The sequence below is a fragment of the Canis lupus genome, chromosome 38, assembly GCF_048164855.1.
Source record: "Canis lupus baileyi chromosome 38, mCanLup2.hap1, whole genome shotgun sequence".
Classification (NCBI taxonomy): Eukaryota; Metazoa; Chordata; class Mammalia; order Carnivora; family Canidae; genus Canis; species Canis lupus.
This window is the reverse complement of record NC_132875.1, coordinates 3,772,825-3,796,842: the sequence shown is the minus strand read 5'-3', so window position 1 is coordinate 3,796,842 and position 24,018 is coordinate 3,772,825. Positions and strand designations below refer to the sequence as shown.

General features: G+C 39.9%; 1 protein-coding gene across 4 annotated transcripts in view; it reads right to left on the bottom strand.

The window, feature by feature from the left end:
- Positions 1-3,154: 3,154 nt before the first annotated feature.
- Positions 3,155-24,018, bottom strand: part of UAP1 (UDP-N-acetylglucosamine pyrophosphorylase 1) — a 38,593-nt gene continuing 17,729 nt past the window's right edge. For 2 of the 4 annotated variants that reach the window (XM_072814425.1, XM_072814424.1), the window contains exons 3-11: positions 23,488-23,692; positions 21,041-21,216; positions 19,477-19,649; positions 13,155-13,348; positions 11,945-12,085; positions 10,748-10,936; positions 9,608-9,658; positions 5,273-5,339; positions 3,155-3,738 (exon numbers count right to left, since the gene is read on the bottom strand). In XM_072814425.1, coding sequence (XP_072670526.1) covers positions 3,646-3,738; positions 5,273-5,339; positions 9,608-9,658; positions 10,748-10,936; positions 11,945-12,085; positions 13,155-13,348; positions 19,477-19,649; positions 21,041-21,216; positions 23,488-23,692 — 1,289 coding nt within the window. In that variant the 3' untranslated portion in view covers positions 3,155-3,645. The remainder of the gene's footprint in view (positions 3,739-5,272; positions 5,340-9,607; positions 9,659-10,747; positions 10,937-11,944; positions 12,086-13,154; positions 13,349-19,476; positions 19,650-21,040; positions 21,217-23,487; positions 23,693-24,018) is intronic. The other 2 variants (XM_072814426.1, XM_072814428.1) reach the window with 2 other exon arrangements.

Below are 24,018 nucleotides of genomic sequence, written 5' to 3'. Positions count from 1 at the left end.
AATTTCAAAAGAGCGTGGGTCTTTAGCAGTCTGAGGTATGTGCAAAATAGAATCATCTCCAGAATACGTGTTCCCTGGCCTCGGCCACCTCTCCTGTTTGTGCTGCTCTTCTCAAGTGAAATGTTCCTCACTTTTTGCTTCCCCTCTCTGATTTTTCAAAGCCAGAACACATCCAAATTCCTTTTCCCCTCATCCTCGAATGCTGATTTCTAGACCAAGTCACGATTCTCATTCCTAGCTGCCCTCTGGAATCATCTAGTGCTTTTTATAAAATTAGCTACTCAGGCCTTCCACCAGACTGAGAATCACAATCTCTAGAAGTGAGTGTTGCTGTGTGTTTGTTGTTGTTGTTGTTTTAATTTCTCCAAGTGATCCAGGGAATCCAAAAGATTTAGAAACCATCGTTCTAGCAATTCCAACTGTCCTGGTCAAGTACAATTCCCTGGATATTTCAAAGAATAAAGCTCATGTAAGACCTACCTATTTGGTTTCCTGCTTACCCTATTCCTGTTCCAGGAACACTGGCCTCTCTGTTTTCCCCTCGCGTAAGTTGTCTTTCTTCTGCCATCTTTCACCTTCTGGTTAGCCTTCTCGGAGCACTGGTTCCCAAACATTGGGTGGATCAGAATCATCTGGAGGGTTCATGTGAACACAAGTTTCTAGGCCTCACCCACAAATGTGTACTGCAAGGAGTCTGAGAATGTGCGTTCCTAACACATTTCCAGGTGACAGAGATGAATGTACCTGGTCAGGGGAACACACTCAGGAAATCACTGTTACAGGTCTGCTCATTAATCCCAAACTTGGGCATCACCTGGCAACTTTGACGCAACTAACCCCTTCTCCCCACAATAACCAAACTCCCTTTAATAATCCATATCTGAATAACAATACACATTTGATTTTAAGGCAATTAAATCCAACAGATCAGAATTAAATTATCTGAGAGCTTACTATGAGTAAAACATGGCTCTGATTAGTAAACACCTCACTGGTTTTTCATAATACATGTTAGAATTCTTAGGGTACATTTTTGTTAGAACATAAATCTCTGACCCTAATTTGAGAAAGCAATTGCTCTACTCTCAAAATGACAGAGTTCTTTGTTGACAAGTTCTGCTATACCACACTCTAGTTCATAATGATGACCTTTAACTTCTATTGAACTTGATTCCTTACATTTTAGTACTAAATTATCTTTGCACTGTTTAAGGGGGTTAATTTTATCCCTTGAACCAGAATGCAAGCCATGTAAGGAGAGGGCTCTATGTTACGTTTTCTATCCTCGGTAGTGCTGGGCACGTGATTGGCACTCAGGCCTCACTGGCTGACTCCATCACCTCCCAACATGCCTTTCCTAAACTGCGGCTCTCAAGCAGGCCAGGAGGAAAACAGCCTTCGAGGCCAACAGAACGACTTGTGTTTTCAAAACTCTCTTGGATTATGCACTTTTCCTCACTTCATTTTACCTGGATAACTGAGACCTGACCGTACCATGACGATGCGTCAAGAGGAAACACTGCAGAGAGTAAGCTGAGGTTAGCAATGAACCGACACTGTTGCCAATAACAGCCCAAATTTGGGGGGAAAAGAAGGGCTAGAAATTGGAAATAAAATTTTGGTCATCTTCCTATAAATGTCCTTAGCCATTCCTTTATAGGTCAATTTCAAGATGCAAGAGGGAAACTGAGGAACAAAAATCAAATACTCAACACAGCCCCTGGGCTTCCATGTTGACTTGTAAACAGTAAAGCTACGGACACATTCACATGGGTGATTTCAACCAAACTCAGAGATGATTAATTCTCATGTAAATTTTACCACCCTGCTGCCAGATGATTCTAATTCACATTTTTATAACCATTTCATCCAATTCTGTATTTTCTGAATTAGAATGATCAACAAGGACTCTGGAAGGTGCTCCATGCTGCTGCTGCATACTTTCACAGCCCCGAGGCTCCCAGACCTCCCGCCCTCACTGGACCCAGTGTGCCGGGGCCACCACTCCTCTCCAGCAAAGCCACAACCCCCATCCCACGCTGCCTGTCCTCCCCTTCCTGGCATTAACGCCATGAGCTGAAAGGTGGGGAGAGAGTAAACAACAGACACAGGTCCAGAAGAAAGGAAATGAAGCATACCGTCCTGCTACCACTCTGCGGTTCTGTCCTCACAATCTGCTGGGAGCTTGTTCTGATGGAGAACTCAAAGATCACAAGTCTTTTTGAGAAATGGAATGGACAACACTAGCAAAACTGGGCTGTTATTGAAATAAAAGTGAAAATATGCTAGACACACTACCTAGGCCTTAGCACAACAAACAGATTTACACAGACATGAATATCATATACTATTTTTTAAAAAGTGATCCTTAAAATTTACTTTTAGAGAACAAAAGACCCATCTATAACATGCCATCTTGTGACAACTGGTCAGTGAATGATAAAATTTAGTAATTTCTTCTCTAGACATCATTTCTAGAACTTTTCATTTATCCAGGTGTTAAATTTTACGCTTTGATCAATACTTAAATGCTATTTCAAATGCACTTATAAAGTTCAGTATTCTCATGCAAACTATGTTTTTGACATGGAACACCCTTACTAATGACCAATGATCTATGGCACATATTTTAAGGACCCCTTCCCCAACACATCTGTTTTTTCATCTAGAGAATGAAACATTCCTCTAGATGAAAAAAGAAAACCTGAATGGGAGTGATTAATTCACATGGGGAAACACCAGAACTGTGTTCTTCTGAATTCCTAAGTGCCACCAAATATTTGGGTAAAAGAGAAGAAACCAATGATATGAAACAAGGTTTCTCCACCTTGACAATACTGACATTGTGAGCCACATAATTCTTTGTGGTAGGAGGCTGCCCTGTGCACCGCAGGATGCTACAACAGCCCTGAACCACCATCCCACCACCTTGGCTGTGACGCTGCCAAATGCCCTCTGTAGGGGGCCTAACAACTCCGGTTCTGAGCCTTTGTGATAAAGTGACAGATGATAACATCCAAAGATAAGGATTTGTTCAAAACCTGTGGTGTGGCCATCTCCCCGAAGTGCAATTCTCCTTTCTTACATCTTCTCAAAGTTTCTCCCAAGTTTCGTATTTCCTAGTGAAATAATTTCCTCAAGGTACAAATGACACTTCAGAGACAAGAAGAAAAGTTTATTTTACTGTCCAATTATTTTCTTAAAAAAATTTAATTTCTGATAAAATAAAACAAACTTTTAGTACCATAGAAACCTTTTGACACATACAAGAACATATTATTACTATGTACAACTTTGAAAACAAACATTTCCAGCTCCAAGTACAGTGATGTTAAACACCCTGACTATACCCAAGCTGTGGGAAATTTCCTGGATGGCCAATGTTTTCCTTGGCTTGGGAAAAAAAAACAAACATACAATTAAAAAATATAAATAAGAACTTCAATGAGTTTGAGAATCATAAAAATGCTTTCTGAAGCTCAGTCATCTGGATCTTGGGGAATAGGGAGTAGTTGTAAGAGTTCAACAAGCAAGGTGAAACCCTGTGCATATTCAAATGTGAGTATTCCAGGAGAGGTCCTGAGGTTCACAGTTGGTCTATCAAAAATAAAAGCCATTCTTACTGTGGTGAACTTGATTTCTGGTTCATATACCATTCTTCACCAGCTCATGGACTCCATTCTCATCAATGATTAAAGGTGCATGGAATTCTTTATCTGCCACATAACTTTCTATTCCCTGAAAGAAGGGTTGAAATGAAACATAGTTAGAAAATATGTGGGCACTAGTCATATGATGCTGGATTTATTGACTATAATAAAGGATTAAAGCATGGATGCCACCAGAAGGTTGGGTTGAGATGTAGAATTTAAAAGTCAATAAAGAAAAAAAATAAAAAAAATTAAAAATAAATAAATAAAAGTCAATAAAGGGGCAGCCCTGGTGGTGCAGCGGTTTGGCACCGCCTGCAGCCTGGGGTGTGATCCTGGAGACCTGGGATCGAGTACCACGTCGGGCTCCCTGCATGGAGCCTGCTTCTCCCTCTCCCTCTGCCTGTGTCTCTGCCTCTCTTCCTGTGTCTATGAATAAACAAATAAAATCTTAAAAAAATAAAATAAACAATAAAAAAAATAAAAGTCAATAAAAACTTATATAGTATACTTTTTAAATGGGGCTTACTGGCCAACTTACAGAAGTATAAGACAAAAAAGAATGGAAAGTTGCTCTGACTATATTATAATTTCTTAAGTTAATAAGATGTTAGTCATTCTTCCTATCACCATCACCCAATAGAGTTAACTTTCTAAGCAATGCAGCTGCCTCTGATGCCAGAATTAAGCAATCTGACAAGGACCTCCAGAAAAATATCACATATGAAAAGAATAGGAACTCCTAAATCTCCCAATCTTAAAAGTGAAAGTACCAAGTGTATAAATAAAATAACCATTTGAGAAGAAAAATTATACATTTTAAAAAGCCAGACAACCTATAAATATAGACAATCTGATGGTGGCCAGAGGGAAGAGGGTCAGGGTATTACAGGTAAAATGGGTGAAGGAGAGAGGCAGGCAGAGGCTTCCAGTTATGGAATGAATAAGTCACAGGGATAAAAGGCATAGCACAAAGAATATAGTCGGTGATAGTGCGATAGCGTCGTGACAGATGGAAGCTACACCCACGGCGAGCATAGGAGAACATGCAGACTTGGTGAAGCACTATGTTGCATACCTGAAATTAATATTGTGTGTCAATTATATTTCAATTAAAAAAAAAGAAAGCTAGATGATTTATCTAAAACACAAGGCTGATTTTTTTTTTGAAAAGATCATTGCATTTCAGTGTGTCAATGAAATGGATTAAATATTAAACATTCTGGGCATCCTGGGTGGCTCAGCGGTTTAGCACCACCTTTAGCCCAGGGTGTGATCCCGAAGTCCCGGGATCGAGTCCCACATCAGGCTCGCTGCATGGAGCCTGCTTCTCCCTCTGCCTGTGTCTCTGCCTCTCTGTCTCTCATGAATAAATAAAATCTTTTAAAAATAAATAAACAAAAAATAAACATTCTGTTCATGGCAATTAATCTACTCGTGAGATAGATACGAAGCTGTAGCAGGAATTCTCAAAGAGAAAAATTCAGAATAAATCCAACTTCTTTGCTTATTCCCAGGATGAGCAGGGCAGGGCACTGGGAAATGGGCAACTCTACTTCAATGTGAAACAGTCCCTGGATCTTACTTTTAAAAGAATAGAGAAAAAAGCAAATCAAACTTACTTCTCCAGCATAGGAGATAAGAGGAGATATTTCACACTGGATTGGTACATCATTGGCATCCTTCAAGCTAAGAAAAAAAAAACACAAACATGTTAAAGGTTTTGCTTCTCATGTTATTGCCAGAGTGAAAGAACAGACCATCATTTTCCTCTGAGAAGCTTGCAGATAACCAAATTTTCCCAGTCAGGCAAAGAGAAGAGACTCTACCCTGATGGTCACCAAATTCCCTGAGGATTAAGTTAACATGAATTTGTCATGGTCAGAAGACCTTATTTGGGGCAAGTGCCAATAATTCAAAGCACTTCACCTATATTGATACACTTATCTGCTAATGTATATCTCATTTTTTTTATCATTTCTAAGTTTTAATGTGATAAGGAAGGGGCTATTTATAAACTATGGTTCAGGCCCACTGCTAGGTACTTTGAATCCTTCCTATTTCACTTTAATCCTTGCCACAAGGTTGAGAGCTACGTACTACTAAGGACAAACATTCTCAAGCTGCACTGTCCAAAATACATTGGCCATTATGTGGTTACTTAATTAAAATTTTTTAAATGAACTAAAATTTTCAAATTCAGTTCCTCAGTCATAAAAACCACATTTCAAGTGCTCAGTAGCTGTCAAATCCGACAGCACAGCTACAAAGTATTTCCTTCACTACAGAAAGTCTACTGGACAGTCCTGTCCTAAAGGTCAGTTATTTCCCAGTATACCATTTTCTGTACAACCCAAACCTGCTGGGTTAGCTGAGCTGATTTATCAATATTCCAAAGTGTTTCTCTGCTACTTTCACCAAGGTCTCTTTTCAAAGAGCTAAGGGCAAGTGAAAACAAGGCCAAAGTCACTATTTGCTTCCTCCAGGTCACATCCTAACACATACAGCCACTCAATTGTGAGTTTCTAAAAGTTCCTAATATAAAAACCAATAAACAGTGTTTTAGAGGCACTTGGGTGGCTCAGTCTGGTTAAACATCTGCCTTTGGCTCAGGTCATGAGGCGTCTGGGATCCCAGGCATCTGGGATCAAGCCCCACGTTGGGTTCCCTGCTCAGTGGGAAGCCTGCTTCTCCCTCTCTCCCCTGCCTATGCTCTCTGTCAAATAAGTAAATAAGATCTTAAAAAAAAAAAGTTTTTAAATGTTTTTAATATGCTTAAAGGCATCAGACCTCTAGGATTTTTCACCAGTAGGATACCGAGCACACAAAAACTAGTCTCAGGGCACCGGGATGGCTCAGTCAGTTGAGTGCCCAACTCTTGATTTCGGCTCAGATCATGATCTCAAGGGTCATGAGATCGAGCCCCAAACCCGGCTCCATACCAGCTGAGCATGAGGCCTGCTTAAGATTCTCCCTCTCCCTCTGCGTCCCCTCCTGGTTGCTCTGTCTCTTAAACAAACCTAAACAAACAAAACACTAGTCTCTTACAGCCTCAAACCGTAGCTTTCCTTTGTCTCAACAAATATGTATCTGAAGCTTTAGTGGAGTCAATAAAACATTTGGGCTTCTGAGTTTAGCGATGCCCAAACTTCTCTCAACAGAACCACATAGTATGAATTCAAGGTGCTATTCCATACCCCACTCCAACTTACTTGTCCCACTACTTTCTACTCAGATCAGGCCAACTGCACACACCGTGGATTATTCCGAGTCATTCTCAACTATAGCCAAATAAAAATTTTGACTATCCAAATTATAGCCATTCTCCAAGATTTAGCACAAGCTCCACCCTTCCTTTGATCATTGCATTTCGTAGTAACTGCTCTCATTTGTTTCTATAAAAAAAAAGTTAACAGAAATCTGCTAAGTCACTGCCTCCTAAATCATAATAAATTATCATTTACATCATACATTTAACATATAAACACATACTGCCTGATGATGTTACTTGACCTTTTTGCATTTTGACCTCCCAGTAGGCTGTAAAAAAATGACTTTCTCTTGTGTAAGCTACTCTGGCACCTGGACACTAGCAAGCCTATAAATGTTTGTCAACTGAATGAATAAATGAATTATGGGGGTAAACGGATGACAGACTCATTTGGAGAAAAGATGAATTAAATATGGGGCACACATCTATCCAGATATGTGTCAGATTCTATCAAAAATGCTCAAGGAATCTGGTCCAGACCCTCTGAGGTAGCTTGGACTTATATTAAACCAAATGGAAAAATAAGGACCCATTCCACTGATAAGATGTAGATGGCCCAGTTCCACCAGATCCCCTGAGGGACTTTGTGTGTCAGGATCAGAAGGTGGTTTTGAACCCAAGGAACACATGGCTGACTTAAGTGTAACTTCTCTTCAAGTACCACGAAGATACTACAAGAAACTAAGAAAGTCACTCTTAATAAACAAAGTTGGATGCCCAGAAGGAGGAAAGATAGAAGCTACCATCACCAAATGCAAAATCTCAGGAGATTGGCAACTTAAACCAATAAGACCATGATCCCCTAATTCTTTAGCCAAGCATTTGGTAACTGCCTGTTCCGTTAAGTGTTAAGATGAAAAATAATGTTGCTTGGTCAAAACTTATTATCCTTGTTTCTATTCTTTGAGAATATCTCCCAGTTGTTTTTCCCTCCTCTTCTACAAAGTACTTTCCTGTTATCTCTCATTGTAATTCATCTTTTTCTACTCTCGTGAGGGCATCCTTCAGAGATAAGAATTACAGCAGGAACTATTTCTAACTCCACTATCTCATTTGGGGCCAAACTTTGATTTTAGTTTAATTGCTCTACAGAATGAAGTAAATGGGGGAAACTACTAAATAAGAAAACTCAAACAAGAACAAATGTTTAGAACATTTCGTATCTTAACTGAGATAGGGGGATGTTGATTTCTGTTATATAAATTAAACTATTTCACTTTTGAAGTTAAAAACGTGGCTCAGTGTAAAGGAAATTTTGGATCAAAAATCCATTTCTTTAGAATGCCTGGGTGGCTCAGTGGTTGAGCAACTGCCTTTGGCTCAGGATGTGACCCTGGGATCCTGGGACGGAGTCCCATATCAGGCTTCCTGGGAGGAGCCTGCTTCTCCCTCTGCCTATGTCTCTGCCTCTCTCTGTCTCTCTTATTAATAAATAAAATATTTTTTAAAAATCCATTTTTTTAATTTTAAAAGCACCTTGCTTCCACATATTAAAAATGATGGATGGGACAGAAAGTAACAAAGTGGTCTGTATCCTGGTTCCCACAGCACGACGGCCAACGGTCACCTACGGCTCCTATATGAAACTAGCCAAATCTGTGAGTCCATTTTCTTGTCTACAGACAGGGCCTCACCTGGGAAACACCGACACCCACAGGCACTTGTCTCTACTAGCAAAGGGGAGCGGCACCGGCGGGGGTCAAGGGGATCACACGGACGGAAACTACATCCCTGCTACTCTACTTCTGAGATAACTCCCATTTCCAGGTCCTTGGCTCTACACACATTTCCCAAATTATCTTCAAAACTTAAAATTCAAACTAAACCTAAGAACTTCAAATGTAGCAAGAACATCAAGCCGTCTCTTTAGCTGTAAGGATAATGGCTTTTTCAAACTCTGTCAGGACCCAGATGAGACAAGATACATGCTACTTCCAGCTAAAACTTATCTGCCAGGGATCCCTGGGTGGCGCAGCGGTTTGGCGCCTGCCTTTGGCCCAGGGCGCGATCCTGGAGACCCGGGATCGAATCCCACGTCAGGCTCCCGGTGCATGGAGCCTGCTTCTCCCTCTGCCTGTGTCTCTGCCTCTCTCTCTCTCTCTCTCTCTCTCTCTGTGACTATCATAAATAAATAAAAATTAAAAAAAAAAAAAAAAAAAAAAAAACTTATCTGCCATTCAGACAAAAAGCTTTTCTTTGGGAGCAGGATAATAACTCACTAAAATTAACACACAAAAGGGAGCTGTCAGGAGGAGAAAACCTTAAGAGAACAGTTTTCTCCAATTAGGAGCCATCAGATATGTCGGAGGCAGCTGGCCTTCATGCTGGGAGCATATATATCCAATTCAGTAAGACACATCTTCAGAACGGGATTGTGATCTAGCTTATGCTGGGATCTGAATTTGTTCTTCCCTACCTATTGCTTGTCCATCTGTCCCTGCAGGCTCAAACATCCATGGTCAAGTTCTTTAGTAGAGCATGCTCCCCATCTCCAGCATGCACTGAGACTCTGAGTTAGTGTCATCCAGATAGGTACCTGCCACCAAGTAAGCACAGTATACCCCCACCAAAGCTCCGGCCCTCCCACCCCAGACCACCAAGGCAGAGCACTAAACTACAATGCCAGTTAGTATGGAGGCAAGCACAGCCCCGTCACCATGCACTGCAGGCAGGCGGGTATATTTACTTGAGATTGACATCAGCTGTGATGGTCTCTGACTTTCCATTTGTAGCACTGCTATGTAGGAATAAATAAGCATTAATGGGAATGGAAAACAAATCAAACAATAACAATGAAGTGGAATTGCAAAATATACTCGACTGAAAAGCATGTATTTATGGCAAATTATAAACTTGGCAAAGGAAATTCTGAAGGGGTAAAAATGAACTCAATGGTCAACGATGAAGCATGAGGACAATCTGACATGCTACGAGCAGGCTTGTTGACAAGACAGAGCCGCAAAGTGGCTCTGGGCTGAGACAGCTTGCCACACCTCCTTCCTGGAAAACACAGTCACAGACCAATAAGCAGAAAGGCCCAACATTCTAACATTTACCGAGGCATGCCAGCGCTTTTGTGCATGCAGCCAGCCATTTGATCCTTAAGAATATAAAGTATATGGCACAACATCTTTTATGTAAGTATATAAATATCAAATAATTTAGAAGGGGGTAATTCTAGATGCCAGTGAAAACTTCATCATAAAATCTAAGATTTAGCTTAAAAGTGCTTTATCTCGGATTTAAATATCTAGAAGTACCTCCTTTTTTAAGCTTTTAAAAATCCCAAAATATTCCTGAAGTTTCAGTACCAGTGAATGTAAGTGCCATTCACGTCCCTTCCTGGTATCTCCCTTAGTGACCGTGGAAGTGCCATGGTAAGAAGTTTGATGGCCTACGTAGATATCATAGGTAGCATGTGGGTATCGGTCTTTGGCAGGGAGTGGGGAGGCCTCACAGATGGCACTCAGAGCGAGGTCACAGACAAAGGAGCAGCAGCGAGCAGTCCTCTTACTCTACGGTACTGGATGCTCCTGACAGCCTTTAACCACACAGCACACCAAAAGAATTACCTCCTGACCATTCCTTAGCAAGTCATATGCTAACATAGTGGACATGTATACAAAACAAGAGATGAAGAGATTCCTCTTTTAGAGGAAGTAAGGCTATCATCCTCTTTGTAATGGGATTTCACACCAGGAACTGCCCACGTCAATACTATGCTTTTTTAAAAAGATCTAGGAATATGTCAGAGAGAGAGAGGAGAAAGGTCCAAGAAGAAAAGTCCAGGAAGCATTCACACACCACAGAACAGACACTGACTTACCGGGGAATGGCCGGGAGGCGAGAGCCATTTTCATCTATGAAGTGGCCCCCTGCGTTGAGGACCCAACAGTGATGAAGGGACAGCAAAGCATGCCTTGCAGTAGTAGGATTGTCCTTCCCATTCTGACTGTCTGCATTCTTTAGTGGGGAAAACTCATCTTCTCGTAGCACTTCATATACCACAAACTTCCTAGAGTGGAACCATACAGAGACTGTTTTACTATGAAGTGAAACTGCAAACACAGCTCTGGACTCCTCTACACAGTAGCCTCTAGCCCCCAGTGTAGTCTTTTAAGCTCTCTTAACCCAATTTCAAAAGAATGCTGAAAGAAATAATGCTCATCCCTGGACTAAATGAAGTTGGAATTTCCTTCTCCAACGCAAAGTGAGAAGTTATTTTCATCCCAAACTATAAAACACTTCATCTTAAGTCAGAAAGGTAAGAAATCTTAAAACAAATTACATTAGAATCTTTTCTGGGGGGACGCTTGGGTGGCTCAGCGGTTGAGCATCTGCCTTCAGCTCAGGGCATAATCCCAGAGTCCCAGGATTGAGTCCCACGTCGGGCTCCCTGCATGAAGCCTATTTCTCCCTCTGCCTGCCTCTGCCTCTCTCTCTCTGTCTCTCATGAATAAATAAATAAAATCTTAAAAAAAAAAAAAAAAAAGAATATGTTCTGGGGGTAAGAAAAAGGCAAAAAAGGATGATTTGAAAATGCTTATGGGAAGATTAATCTTACACAGCTAATTTGTCTTCTGCATTTTCATACTGGCCAAATTTTGAGACACATACCTCCACATCAAATGTGATCTTTGATTGAGAGCTAATAATCTATAACCATGTTCCCTGAAACACTTACCACAGGTAAGGCATCCTACACACAAACTGGACCAATTCTCCATCTCAACTTTTTTAGTCCTTTAGCCAAAAAAGTGACAGTTTTAACAAAATTGCAGTTTTGCAGGAGGGTCAGCTAATGGACTGACATCAAAAAATACACTCGCAGGCAACTCACACCACAGTTGTGGGTGGTGGTTGTATACTAGAGAAGGATAATGAGTGTGGACAGTCCACTCACAATCAGAATGCTATTCCTGACTATATGCTACGCAGGGTCTCCTAAAAACAGTGTCCCTCCTAACAGAATAGCACATTTCAAGACCTGTATCTAACCTTACTGGTACTATTCAAGACATACTTTGCAAACTGGAAGATGTCAAAGACAAATTTTTCCATCTTTATTCCATTTGGTTTGTCTGGCTTAATTAACTGCCCCTGGGAATCCACATATGGAATCTTCTTTTGAGCCACATGGTGCTGCAACTGAGGTTCATAAATACTAAGCAGGAAAAAAGAAAAAAAAGACATAATCACTTTCCAAAGTTAAAATGCCAGAAATTCTGATAACCACACTCAGAATAAATGCATCAACAACCAATACCAAGATTTTCAAAGTGAAGCGCAACTGTTAAGTTTCAGTTCCTATTTAAATATTAAATGAATAGATTTCCCTATTTGCCTCCTTAAATTTTTTAAAAACCCAATAACTATCTCCATATTAAAGAATACACGCCACACAGCTCACACCAATGTCTCTCCTGTAATTTCCATGTCTTCCAAAAAATGTTCTGCTCCTTGCCCCAACTTTCGCAACTGAGAGCCCTTAAAGTGTGGGAAAGATGAGGATTAATAAGTAACTATGGATGGAAGAATTAATAGCACAGTTACAGACAGCAGAGTGGAATGGGTAATATGCTGGAATTAGAGTCAATATTCTTAAAAAGCTAAGTAACTTTTTAAAAAGTAGATCGTCATCATGAATATCTAAAAGCTATCAAATGAAGCAGCAGATAGGACGTCCTTCATTTAACAGGCTGATGGAATAAAGTAGCTCTTACTTTATCCTTTTATCCTCACACGCTGATTTCTCCTCAGGATCCAAATTCTTTTTTCTTGACCCTCTAATGTTCCTGAATGTGAGTCTGGAAACCAGCTAAAACTGTGCAGGCAGCTTTCCAAAAACAGATGACCCGCATGCACCACCCAAAATCCTGATTCAGTAGACACAGGGCAGGTATCTAACATTTCTTAAAGTTTCCCTGTTGTGGTAAAGAAACAGTGTTTCATTTCTCACTCTTTGCTTCACCAGAACCTAACACAGTTGGAGGGAGAAGAGGAAGAGAAGAAAAGGCAGAAGTGCTTTGGACTGAAGGCGACAAACATGCACCCTATAATGCAGTTTCCAGAAACTACAATGTGAGATAAATTTCCATGTGACAAAGGTGGTCCTCAGGGTGGAAGATGAATTCTGTAGAAGATGGACTTGGGGTGTCTTTCTACCTCTCCAGTGACTCAGTCCCTAATTAATGATAAAAGAACAATTCTAAAAGCCCCCATCTTGCTCATACTTGACAACATCTCTCAGAAATGGTACGGTGAAGAAATGGTTGGCAATGTTCCCCGCGTTGAATAGCAGGCGTCCATCCGAGCTTCGTTTCTGAGCTGTTGCCAGGGAAATCTCACTGTACTCCACCACCTGATAGACTCCATCCACTCGGCAAACCACTCCCACTGGCTCTGTGGGGTTCGTTTTCTCTACCACCTGCCCAAAGAAAGACAGCAGGAGGGGAGGGAATATAACCAAATGCTACATTTGACATTTGCTATTTTCAAAGGCCACATCTGCAGTTTTGCTTATACTGTCTTTAAGGCAAGGCAATCTTTATTTTTTTAAGATTTTATTTATTTATTCATGAGAGACACAGAGAGAGAGAGAGAGGCAGAGACATAGGCAGAGGGAGAAGCAGGCTCCATGCAGGGAGCCCGACGAGGGACTCAATCCCAGGACCATGGGATCACACCCTGAGCCGAAGGCAGATGCTCAACCACCGAGCCACCCAGGTGTCCCTCAAGGCAATCTTTAAATGTAGACAGCCACCTGTCCATCCGGAAATGAGCAAATTATCTCTCACCTATTATCACCTAGTGAAATCATGGAATAGAAATTCCAACATACACACAGAGCCCAGAGGAAATCACAATGGACTGAGAATAATTAAATGAGGAGTCTACCTCCCCCCAAATATGTTTCATTTTAATTAATCTTTAACTACACTCAACTGTTTTGAGAGTAAATGAAATGACATTTTTGGGGGATTCACAAGACAAAAGAGAGGCATTTTGCCTCTCATTTGTAAATGGTGTTTCTTTCGTTTTCATTCATGAATACAGAATGTTCCTTGTGTTTTGAGGACCTGGCCAGGAGGCTGGGGGCATTAGAGCAGGCAAGTCACTGGATCTGGCTCCGACTTCAATTAGAAAAGCCCATCCAAGCCAAACTGTGGACGGAGCCTCGGTGTCCAACGAAAGATGAATGGATAAAGAAGATGTGGTTTATGTATATAATGGAATATTACTCAGCTATTAGAAATGACAAATACCCACCATTTGCTTCAACGTGGATGGAACTGGAGGATATTATGCTGAGTGAAGTAAGCCAGTCGGAGAAGGACAAACATTATATGTTCTCATTCATTTGGGGAATATAAATAATAGTGAAAGGGAATATAAGGGAAGGGAGGAGAAATGTGTGGGAAATATCAGAAAGGGAGACAGAACGTAAAGACTGCTAACTCTGGGAAACGAACTAGGGGTGGTAGAAGGGGAGGAGGGCGGGGGGTGGGAGTGAATGGGTGACGGGCACTGGGGGTTATTCTGTATGTTAGTAAATTGAACACCAATAAAAAATAAATTAAAAAAAAAAAAAAGAAAAGCCCATCCAATATTTATGTTTTGTATGCTAGACTTTAAGTAAGAGATTCTATGCTTTTAAAGAAAGTTTGATGAGTATTGGTTGTTATATTGTATGTTGGCAAAGTGAATTTAAATTTTTAAAAAATTAAAAAAAGTTTCAAAAAAGTTTGAAAACCAGTGATTTGAAAATCAGTGGCTCTTGGCTGGTGAGGGAGCTGAAAGAAAGATGTAAATCAAAATCAAAAGGAAAAATGGGGGCACCTGGGTGGCTCAGCAGTTAAGCAGCCAGCTCTTGATTTCAGCTCAGGTCATGATCTCATGGGTCATGAGATCAAGCCCCACATTGGGCTCCGCACTCAGCATGGAGTCTGCTTGAGATTCTCTGCCTCTCCTTCTGTCTCTGCCCCTCCCCCAGCTCATGTGCACATATGCACCCTCTAAAATAAATCTTTAAAAAAGAAATCACAGTATGAAAGATACAGTATGTATTTATTCATGTATCTATTCATGAATTCATGTATTTATTCATGTATGTATCTATTCACAGTAGAAATAAATATACAGTATGTAATTTTTTAAAAAGACCCTCACAAGATACCCCACCATGCTAATCCAACATAGCACTGACCTAAATTAAGTGTTTAGAAGAAAGTTATGAAAGAACTGTATGCAACATGCTAATATAAAGTCAAGATTCAGATGAGATGAAATATACAACGGAACAAGCAATAAAAATTATTTAAAGATATTACTTTGTTTGCCCTGTTGAGTGAGCAATTCAGCTTGTTTCAGAGTAGTCTGAAAATCTGTCCCAATTTGAAAAGTCTATCCTAAGCATACATGAAATTACATCAACAAAGCTAATAAAACTTTTCTCCAGCAACCGATTTTTTAAAATAAATATAGCCAGTAGCAGTCTCCTCTAGACAACTGAAGCCACTGTTGACTTCATTTACACAGCAGTTAGAGCTATAGGCACTGAGTCTAGCTCAGTGGGGCAGGGCTGCTGGATAGCAAGCTGCTGTGTAGTTTTACTGTCTGCCACCCTGAAAGGAGCACAGTGTTCCCTAAAAGGAAACTTTCTACCACAGAAGTGAATTAAACGGGGGGGGGGGGGGGGGGGGGGGTGGATTTCATACAACAAAATGATTTAAATCAATCACAGGCTTGTTTGCAACTATCAACTCACCACCACTCGTCACTTCACATATTCCACAGTGCAGGGTGTTGAGGGGGTCCTCACTAGACAGGGAATTTGAAGTAGATTCCTCTCATTCCCATTTAACCACACACACACACACACTCAGTCACGGACACACGTGTACACACATGCATGCGCGCACATACGGTTTATTTCCCACTCACCTCCAGACGCCCCTACTCCTGACCAAAGAAACAAAATTAGGCATATTCACACTTTCCACTGCCCAAGTGTTAATCTGCCAGTGAAAGATTTACTTCTTTTTCTTTTCTTTGGGGGTGGGGAGCAGAGGGAGAGAGAGAGAATCCCAAGGAGGCTCCATACCCAGCACAAAGCCCAAGGGGGGGGCTCACTCTCACAATCCTGAGATTATGACTTGAGCCAAAATCAAGAGTCAGATGCTTAGCCGACTGAGCCACCCAAGCTCCCCTGAAAGATTTGCTTCTATGACAACTATGACCCTCCAAATAGTATAAAAGTCTAGATTACAAAGAAAGCATTTGTAAACAGCATAAGCTAGAAGTCAAGTTTTTATTATACAGAGAGTTATATAAAATTAAGAAGTTTGCTTGATTTTCTCCAAGTTAAAGCCTGAAAAGCTGAGTTCAAAGTAACACTTTAATGTCAAAGTTACTATAATTGCTTTACGAAATGACCTTTAAATAACAATAGTTCCTATGCTTTTAGCTTTGGACTTCTGCAAACCACTGCACTTGCTGTCTTTCCTCAAGGCTCTCGCTCCATAAAAAATACTTAATTCCTTAATTCACAAAGACCAGAGCCTTTTAAAGAAGACAAATTATTATTCTACTACCACACTGTGAATAACTCCCTAATTTACATGTTCTTAAAAATATATTTTGATTTTTTGATTTTTCAATTAAAATTAAAAAGGGTGGGAGGCCAGATTACATAAACGGTTTCTAACATTTCTAAAACTTTTTAACATATACCAGTCTTGTCATATTTTGGTTCCATCTGACTATGTATTCGCTCACTGAGCGACTTCTATATTATATGCCAGACACAGAGCTGAGCAGGAAGCTTGGGGCTCCTGGAGAACCCACAGGTACTGGAGAAGAGTGACTGGTTACACCTCTATCTCTGTGTGACTGGTAAACTCACAAAAGTTAGCACATTAATTTAAAGCTTTTTAAGCTGTCAGCAAAAACATAATCAATCTAAAGAGTTTGGTTTTATAATGTGATAGAATACTAAAGCCAGGAGTTGGCTTTAGTTAATGTGCTTCTGTTAATGTGATAAAGGACCTTGAGCCTGGAATGGAACTCACTTAGACCTAGAACTTAGGGTGCTCATTTCTGAGACTGAAGGGGTGACCAGATGATTGCCAGGGTTCCTTCTAGGTTCATCACTCTGATCATATAGAATTTAAGTGGATTTGAAGCTCAGAGCAGTAACATTTAATATTCTTTTTTCAAACAAAGAGTGACACCAAGCGGAGCAAAGTCAGAAATACAGTCTGGTGTGTTTTTTTTTTTTTTTTTTTTTTAAAGCATGGTAGCTATTTACAATGCTCTGTTACTATTTAATACCTATTTACAATACAGTACAGATACTGATAGACTATTAGAATAGAATGAGGTCTTAAATAACCAAACCAACTTTTATGTTCTCAGAATCCAGAAGAATCTTATTAGGTCTACCAGCTTAACCTCACAAAACATGCACTGACAAATTTAAAACTTCAGCTTCTAAGAGTTAGCAGATTTACAGATTAATTTTAAGAGAAATGACATCTTTGTAATAGAAAATCTCCAACCAAGGCTATGGTATTTTATAGCAGTTCTTCTTTTTAAATCCAAATATTTCAAATTTATATCTAGTCGAATTTGTTTTTGTCAGAAGCCTGTATTATAAGGTTTTTGCTCTTGGCAGAAAGGTCTTCCCTTCATGTCAATAAGGTAAAATTATTCTCAATTTTCTTTTAACATCTTTATGGGTTTTTTATATTTAATTTTGTAATCCATTTGAAATTGATTTTGGTATGAGCTTTGAAGGAGAGATTTTACTTTATTTTGAGCCAGTTATCTCTTTCTTTCCCCCATCAATCTTAAATGCCATGTTTTTATATAGTGCACGCTTATATATACATGGACTTATTTCTGACTGATTTATTCTGTTCCATTAATCTGTCATTCTATTCTGGTTTCTGTACAACGCTCCTAATTTTTTTATTTACAACCCAGTTTAGTACCTGGTAGACTGTCTCCGTCTTCCTTCCTTATCATCTCTTCTCGGCATTTTCCTGGCCACCTTTACATGTTTTTTCTAAACTTTACAATCATTTTGCTAAGTGTCCCCAAAACAGTCTCACTGGGGCTTTGACCAAAATTGTGTTATCATTAATCTGGTAAGAATTGATAGTTTTACAGATTTCCAGAAAAGTAATATTCATATTAATATGTTTAAATCTTCCAAGGTGTTTTCACTTTTATTCCTAGATACACTATATGTTTTGTTAGCTACCATAAAGGCAAGTCTCCCACATCATCATCTATGCAACTAAAAAAGAGGGAGGGAAAAGAATTAGACCAAGGACAGTCTTGTTATAAGGCATTACAGACCTCCTTCTATCTTCCTATCTTCCTATCAGTATGTTTGTGATCAGTTATCAATCTCCTTCACTGCCTTTATCTGCACATTTCCATCTTTTTTTTTTAAGATTTTTTAAAAATTTATTTATTCATGATAGACACAGAAAGAGAAAGAGCAGAGACACAGGCAGAGGGAGATGCAGGCTCCATGCCAGGAGCCCAATGCAGGACTCAATCCCTGGACTCCAGGATCGCGCCCTGGGCCAAAGGCAGGCGCTAAACTGCTGAGCCACCCAGGGATCCCCACATTTCCATTTTAATCATAAGACTATCATGAGGGCACCTGGTGGCTCAATGGTTAAGCATCGGCCTTCGGCTCAGGTCGCGATCCTGGGGTCTTGGGATCAACTCCCACATCAAGCTCCCCACAGGGAGCCTGCTTCTCCCTCTGCCTGTGTCTCTGCCTCTCTCTGTGTGTCCCTCACGAATAAATAAAATCTTTTAAAATAATAATAAGACTACCATGAGGTGGCTTGTCAAACACCTCACTAAAGTCTCAATCTGCTGTTCCCTACATATTTCCTTTACCTCCTACTCCAGTAACTGTGTCCTAGGTGGGTTAATCTGATCAAATACAACTTGATATTAAAGAATCCATCCCTGGCCTAGTGATAATCATTCACTTTCCAAGGTACTTAAAAATCACCCCCACTTTTTTTTTTTTAAGATTTTACTTATTTGGGGCACCTGGGTGGCTCAGTTGGTTAAGCATCTGCCTTTGGCTCAGGTCATGGTCCTGGAGTCCTGAGACTGAGCGCTTCATCAGGCACTCCACAAGGAGCCTTTTTCTCCCTCTCCTTCCTGCTTGTGTTCGCTCTGGCTTCCCACTAAGCACAGAGGCTGACACGGGGCTTGATCTCACAACCCTGAGATTATGACCTGAGCTAAAACCAAGAATAGGACACTCAGCTGTGGGAGCCACCCAGGTGCCCCATCCATATATATTTTTAAACTCTTACTTGTGATGGACAAGTATACAACATTATTTCTAGAATCAAGCTGCCAATTTAACAGTAAGTAGGGGGCGGTTTAGTTACTTTAGAAAGATAAATGGTTCTAAAATATTCAAATCACCCTAATAATTCTAGTTCGAGTCCTGGAATTTATACACTGACAGAGCAAATCCAGTGATGGCCTCACTACAGTTAAGAAAGGCATTACCTTTGCACCGCAGTCTGCTCCTTTCTGAATGCAAAATCCAATGAACCGTGGGTCTGCCACTTTTACTAGAATGTTGTCAACACAATAGACATGAATGCTCCAAATGCCTCTCTGCTCCATGTCCTCCACAATATTCTGGGCTGCAAGAGCCCTATAAAGACCACCATTCCCATCTGGGAAATAAAATAGCCCATTAGTAGTACACCAAAACCCACTGTAACCCAAAACTGGTTTACCAGGATTAATGTTACCAAAGTGGGGTGAAGATCTCCGAAAAGCAGTTTTACATCACAGTGCCAAGAGAAGTAAATACCCATAAGGAAGAATTCAGGTTTCAAAAATTATACTACATGACTTTGAAAGTAACTCAGTGTTAAGTATCGAGAGAATAACATTATTAATGTAGGACCAGGCAACCCAAAGACCGTATTTTTCTTTTTAACTCAGCCTTTTTAACAATTTCACCTGCAATACATTATGAAATATAAAGTTCTTTTTCAAGCAATGATTATTTCATAACATTTCAAGTTTTATTAATATTTGTATGGTTCAAGCTAGCTGTGTGTTTATAGTCCCAACACTGACAATCTCACCCATTTCAGAAATAAAAATACATGAGCATTTTATACCAAATAATATGTTAGGAAACCAGATTAATATGAAGGTCAGATTTAAAATAAATACAGGTAAAAGCCTCTTCTTGTCCCATCTATTTTTAGTGTGATTTAATGTACTTCATCCATCAACACCCTCAGGCACAGCTTAAAAAATTGTAAACTCCACAAAAACAAAGCAAAAAACAGTAAAGTCTTCCATTTATGAAAAAGAAATAGAAAAAGAAAAAAAAGACTTTAGATGAAATAAAAGCCTGTATCTTGAGTCTACCACTGTTAACACTATTATTTATCTCCTGTCAGCCTTTCCTCCAAACATTCACATAGATACGAATCTGTCAGCACAGTTATTTTTATAGAGTTCAGATCGAACTCAGGGTCACTGCATGTAGCTACACAGGCAGTGCACTGCCCAATGTCAGGGGTGCTTTTAACACACTGCAGTGTGCACACACCACCTGCAACCGTACAGGGCCATGGCCCTCACCATACCAGGCAAACAGCTTCGCGCCTCCCATTCTCTCACTTAGCCTACTGACACTACTTCTCTTTGACATTTAATATCTCTCATCGTTTTATTACAGTTTGAGAATACTACAGATAAACCATAATTTAGTTTCTTGTTTATTAAATAGCAAATGGTTTCCAATCTTTACTACAGGAAGTAATGTAGCCATAAACAGGCTGATATAAAACACTGGGTAAAGAGAACGGATACTCCGCATGCTACTCAAGCTGTTCTCAAGGGCAGACATCCACAAAAAAAGTATAAAAGTGTATCCATTTCACCCATGGGCATTTTATTTAAGTCATTGCCAAATTGCAATAAAACTTTCAATTATAATTTTTTAATATCTACATCACCATATTAGAAAGAAAACCAAAAGCGTAATGATTTATGTTACTACCATTTCTAGTCAGTCACCCTTTAAATAAGCATGGTTACAAACCTGGAGCCATAGAAACTTTGTTCTTCTCTTCCAAAATAATTTTCCCATCAAAACTCATGGCGGGCAGCATTCCCTGCTGAAAAAAGATTACATTCTCTTTTTGTAAACCAAAGTACTTGTGCTTTGTGAAGAATTCCTTTGTAGACTCCATTGTTCTGCCACTGGTCATTATGTACCTTGCAAGAGAAAAGTACATCTTCTAAGCAATAGTGCTCCATAAATTAGGGCAAAATCCAATCTTGTCTATTTTCTAGGTGAAAAACAATCATTGAACGCACTGCCTCTTTGTTCTGACTTCCTTCATCCTCTTCCTGGCTACCCAAGTGCCCCTTTTCCAGTAACTTCATCAATCCTACATATGAAATACATCTATGTAACAATATAAACATACCTGCTGCAACAGAGAGCCTATAAACTGGCTTAAACAAACATTTCAGAACTCTGTGAAAAGTGTATTCTAAATTTAAAACTCCCATTCTAAATAGCTAGGGAGAAAAGGTAAACGTAATCTATTCTAATGAACTCTCATAGCTCTTTTTACTAAGGTTTTGAAATGTAATCTGGGCTCTGCTCACCTTCCATTTAAAGTCTTAAAAGTATAAATATACTATCTGTTCTCACAAAAATCCAAACCATATCAGTATGGCAAAGGAGTCAAAAACTCTATCTAAATCCATAATTAGTAACTGTAGTAGCTTTTGCCCCTACTAGAATGTAAGCCACATATAAGTAGGGATTTTTGTCTGTTTTGGTTGCTGATACATCCCCAGCACCTAGAAGTAGCTATTCAATATATGTTGAATGAATAAAGAAAGAAAATAGTATAATTTCCCAACATACTAAGTATCTATTTAATAAGTTATCCTGGGTATTTTGAACTCTGAGTATAAAGAGGTGTCTAAACAGCTCTGCAAAAGAAAAGCACAGAGATTCTGACTTGTGAAGAAAAAGTGAGAAGAAAATTCAACACCATAGTGGGAGCCAGGGCTGTAAGGAGAATATTGGCTCCTTAGAACACAGATGTCCCTTAAACATCCCCAAAGGAATCAAGATGAAAAAATTAGTTTATTGCCGGCCAATACTCATGTTGAGAAGAGCTAGCAAAGCTGGGAAATTTACAAAAAGCCTATTTTTAAAGGCATCAGAGAGCTATAGAAAGAACATGGGTTGGAACTAAGATTCAAGACAGTGGGAATCTTTCAAAGAGGAGCTAAAGATATGCAGCTGCCTTTTCCTGGGGGTATCTGCTCATCTGGGATACAGGCTAGTGGCAAGGACTCTGGGCTTGGACCAGGCAGGACAAAGAAATGAGCAGAGCTTCTGTTGGTCACAGAGGGCTAAAATACAAGCTTAGGGACTTGAGGGATCTCAAACTCACAGCTGGTTTCTCCCTCCAAACATAATTTCCAAAGCTGCTCTGGGAAAAAAGATTTAAGAACTAAATCAAAAACTTTTTAAAAACAAAGCAGAACTTCCCATAATCTCTTGGTGCTCAGGACACCAACATTTGCCGAGCTAGGCCCTGAGAACACAGCATGCTAGCAGAGCCGGGAGATTCTCAGCAGAGATCAGCAGGACTTTCAGCTGGTGTATGAGGGAAGGGTGGGGTATAGGGAGAGCTAGATAACCTGGCTGGCACTTCAGGACAGGAGTTTCCAGACTCTGAGAACTCCCCGAGTGCCCAGAGCAGTGACTATAAATAGCTTCTTTCACGGAGTCATGAAATTTCAGATGCCAAAGATAAAAAAGAGACCTTAGATGTTGGTGGAGTGGGGTGGGGTGGGGAGGTAGGAGGGAGAAAGCCAGAGGAAGAAAGGGAAGAGGGAGAGAGAAAGAGGGAGACTGGGAATCAGAACAGCAATGGACTGCTCAACGGTGATGCTAGAAACAACAGAATGACACCTTCCAATTTCAGAGGGAAACTGATTTTCAATCAGAAATTCATACATAGAGACGCCTGGGTGACTCAGAGGTTGAGCGTCTGCCTTCGGCCCAGGGCGTGATCCTGGAGACCTGAGATCAAGTCCCACACCGGGTTCCCTGCAGGGAGCCTGCTTCTCTCTCTTCCTATGTCTCTGCCTCTCTCTCTGTGTCTCTCATGAATAAATAGTCTTTAAAAAAAAAAAAGAAAAGAAAAGAAATTCATACATAGACAAACTAACACTCAGTATAAAGTTTCTATGCTGAGAGAACCCAATGAATCCCTAAAAGTACTGAGGTAGGGGTGCAGAAGTCTGAAGTGAATATATATTGTATATTAAGACCATCAAGTGATTATTTATCTAGCTGTAATACAGATTACTTTTAACATATATAGTAAATTACACCTCCTGGGAAAATTATTAGTAACAGGAAATATGTCTGCTTATGAATAAAGTATACATGCATTTTGAATATTATAGACTGATATATGTTTAGATGCTCTCCCACAATGAGGCATATCTTACCATGGAATAACACATTTGTTGCCGTGATATTTTTCAGCTAACTGTTGAAGCTTCAGGATACGCTCCGCCTGAATCTGAAAAAGCGTCTTATGAGATGGCAAACCAACATCATACATCCCCTTGGGATATGCAACACCGAGTCTTGTCCCCTGCCCGCCAGCCAGAAGAAGAACTGCCACTTTGTTCTGAGAAATCTGAAAAAGTCCTAGAAAAGAAAACACTTGTATTACAAAACCTCCATAATTCGACATTTTAGGATTACACACACAAAAACTAGCAGCAAAGAGTCACCCTATCTGCATAAGGCATAAAGAACAAGAAACCCACATGCAATCATGGATAACTACCTTGTTAATAAAAACATCCTTACTAGTAAAAATGAAATTTATTTAATAACCAAACACCAGTGAGTCATATGCTTTAATGAATAATTTTTTTTTCTGATAATGTTAGAAGGCAAAGGCTGACAGATGTTACAAACATCTTACAAGTGCCTGTCTACTTATTAGATGTGGTGTGTCAAGAGAAAGA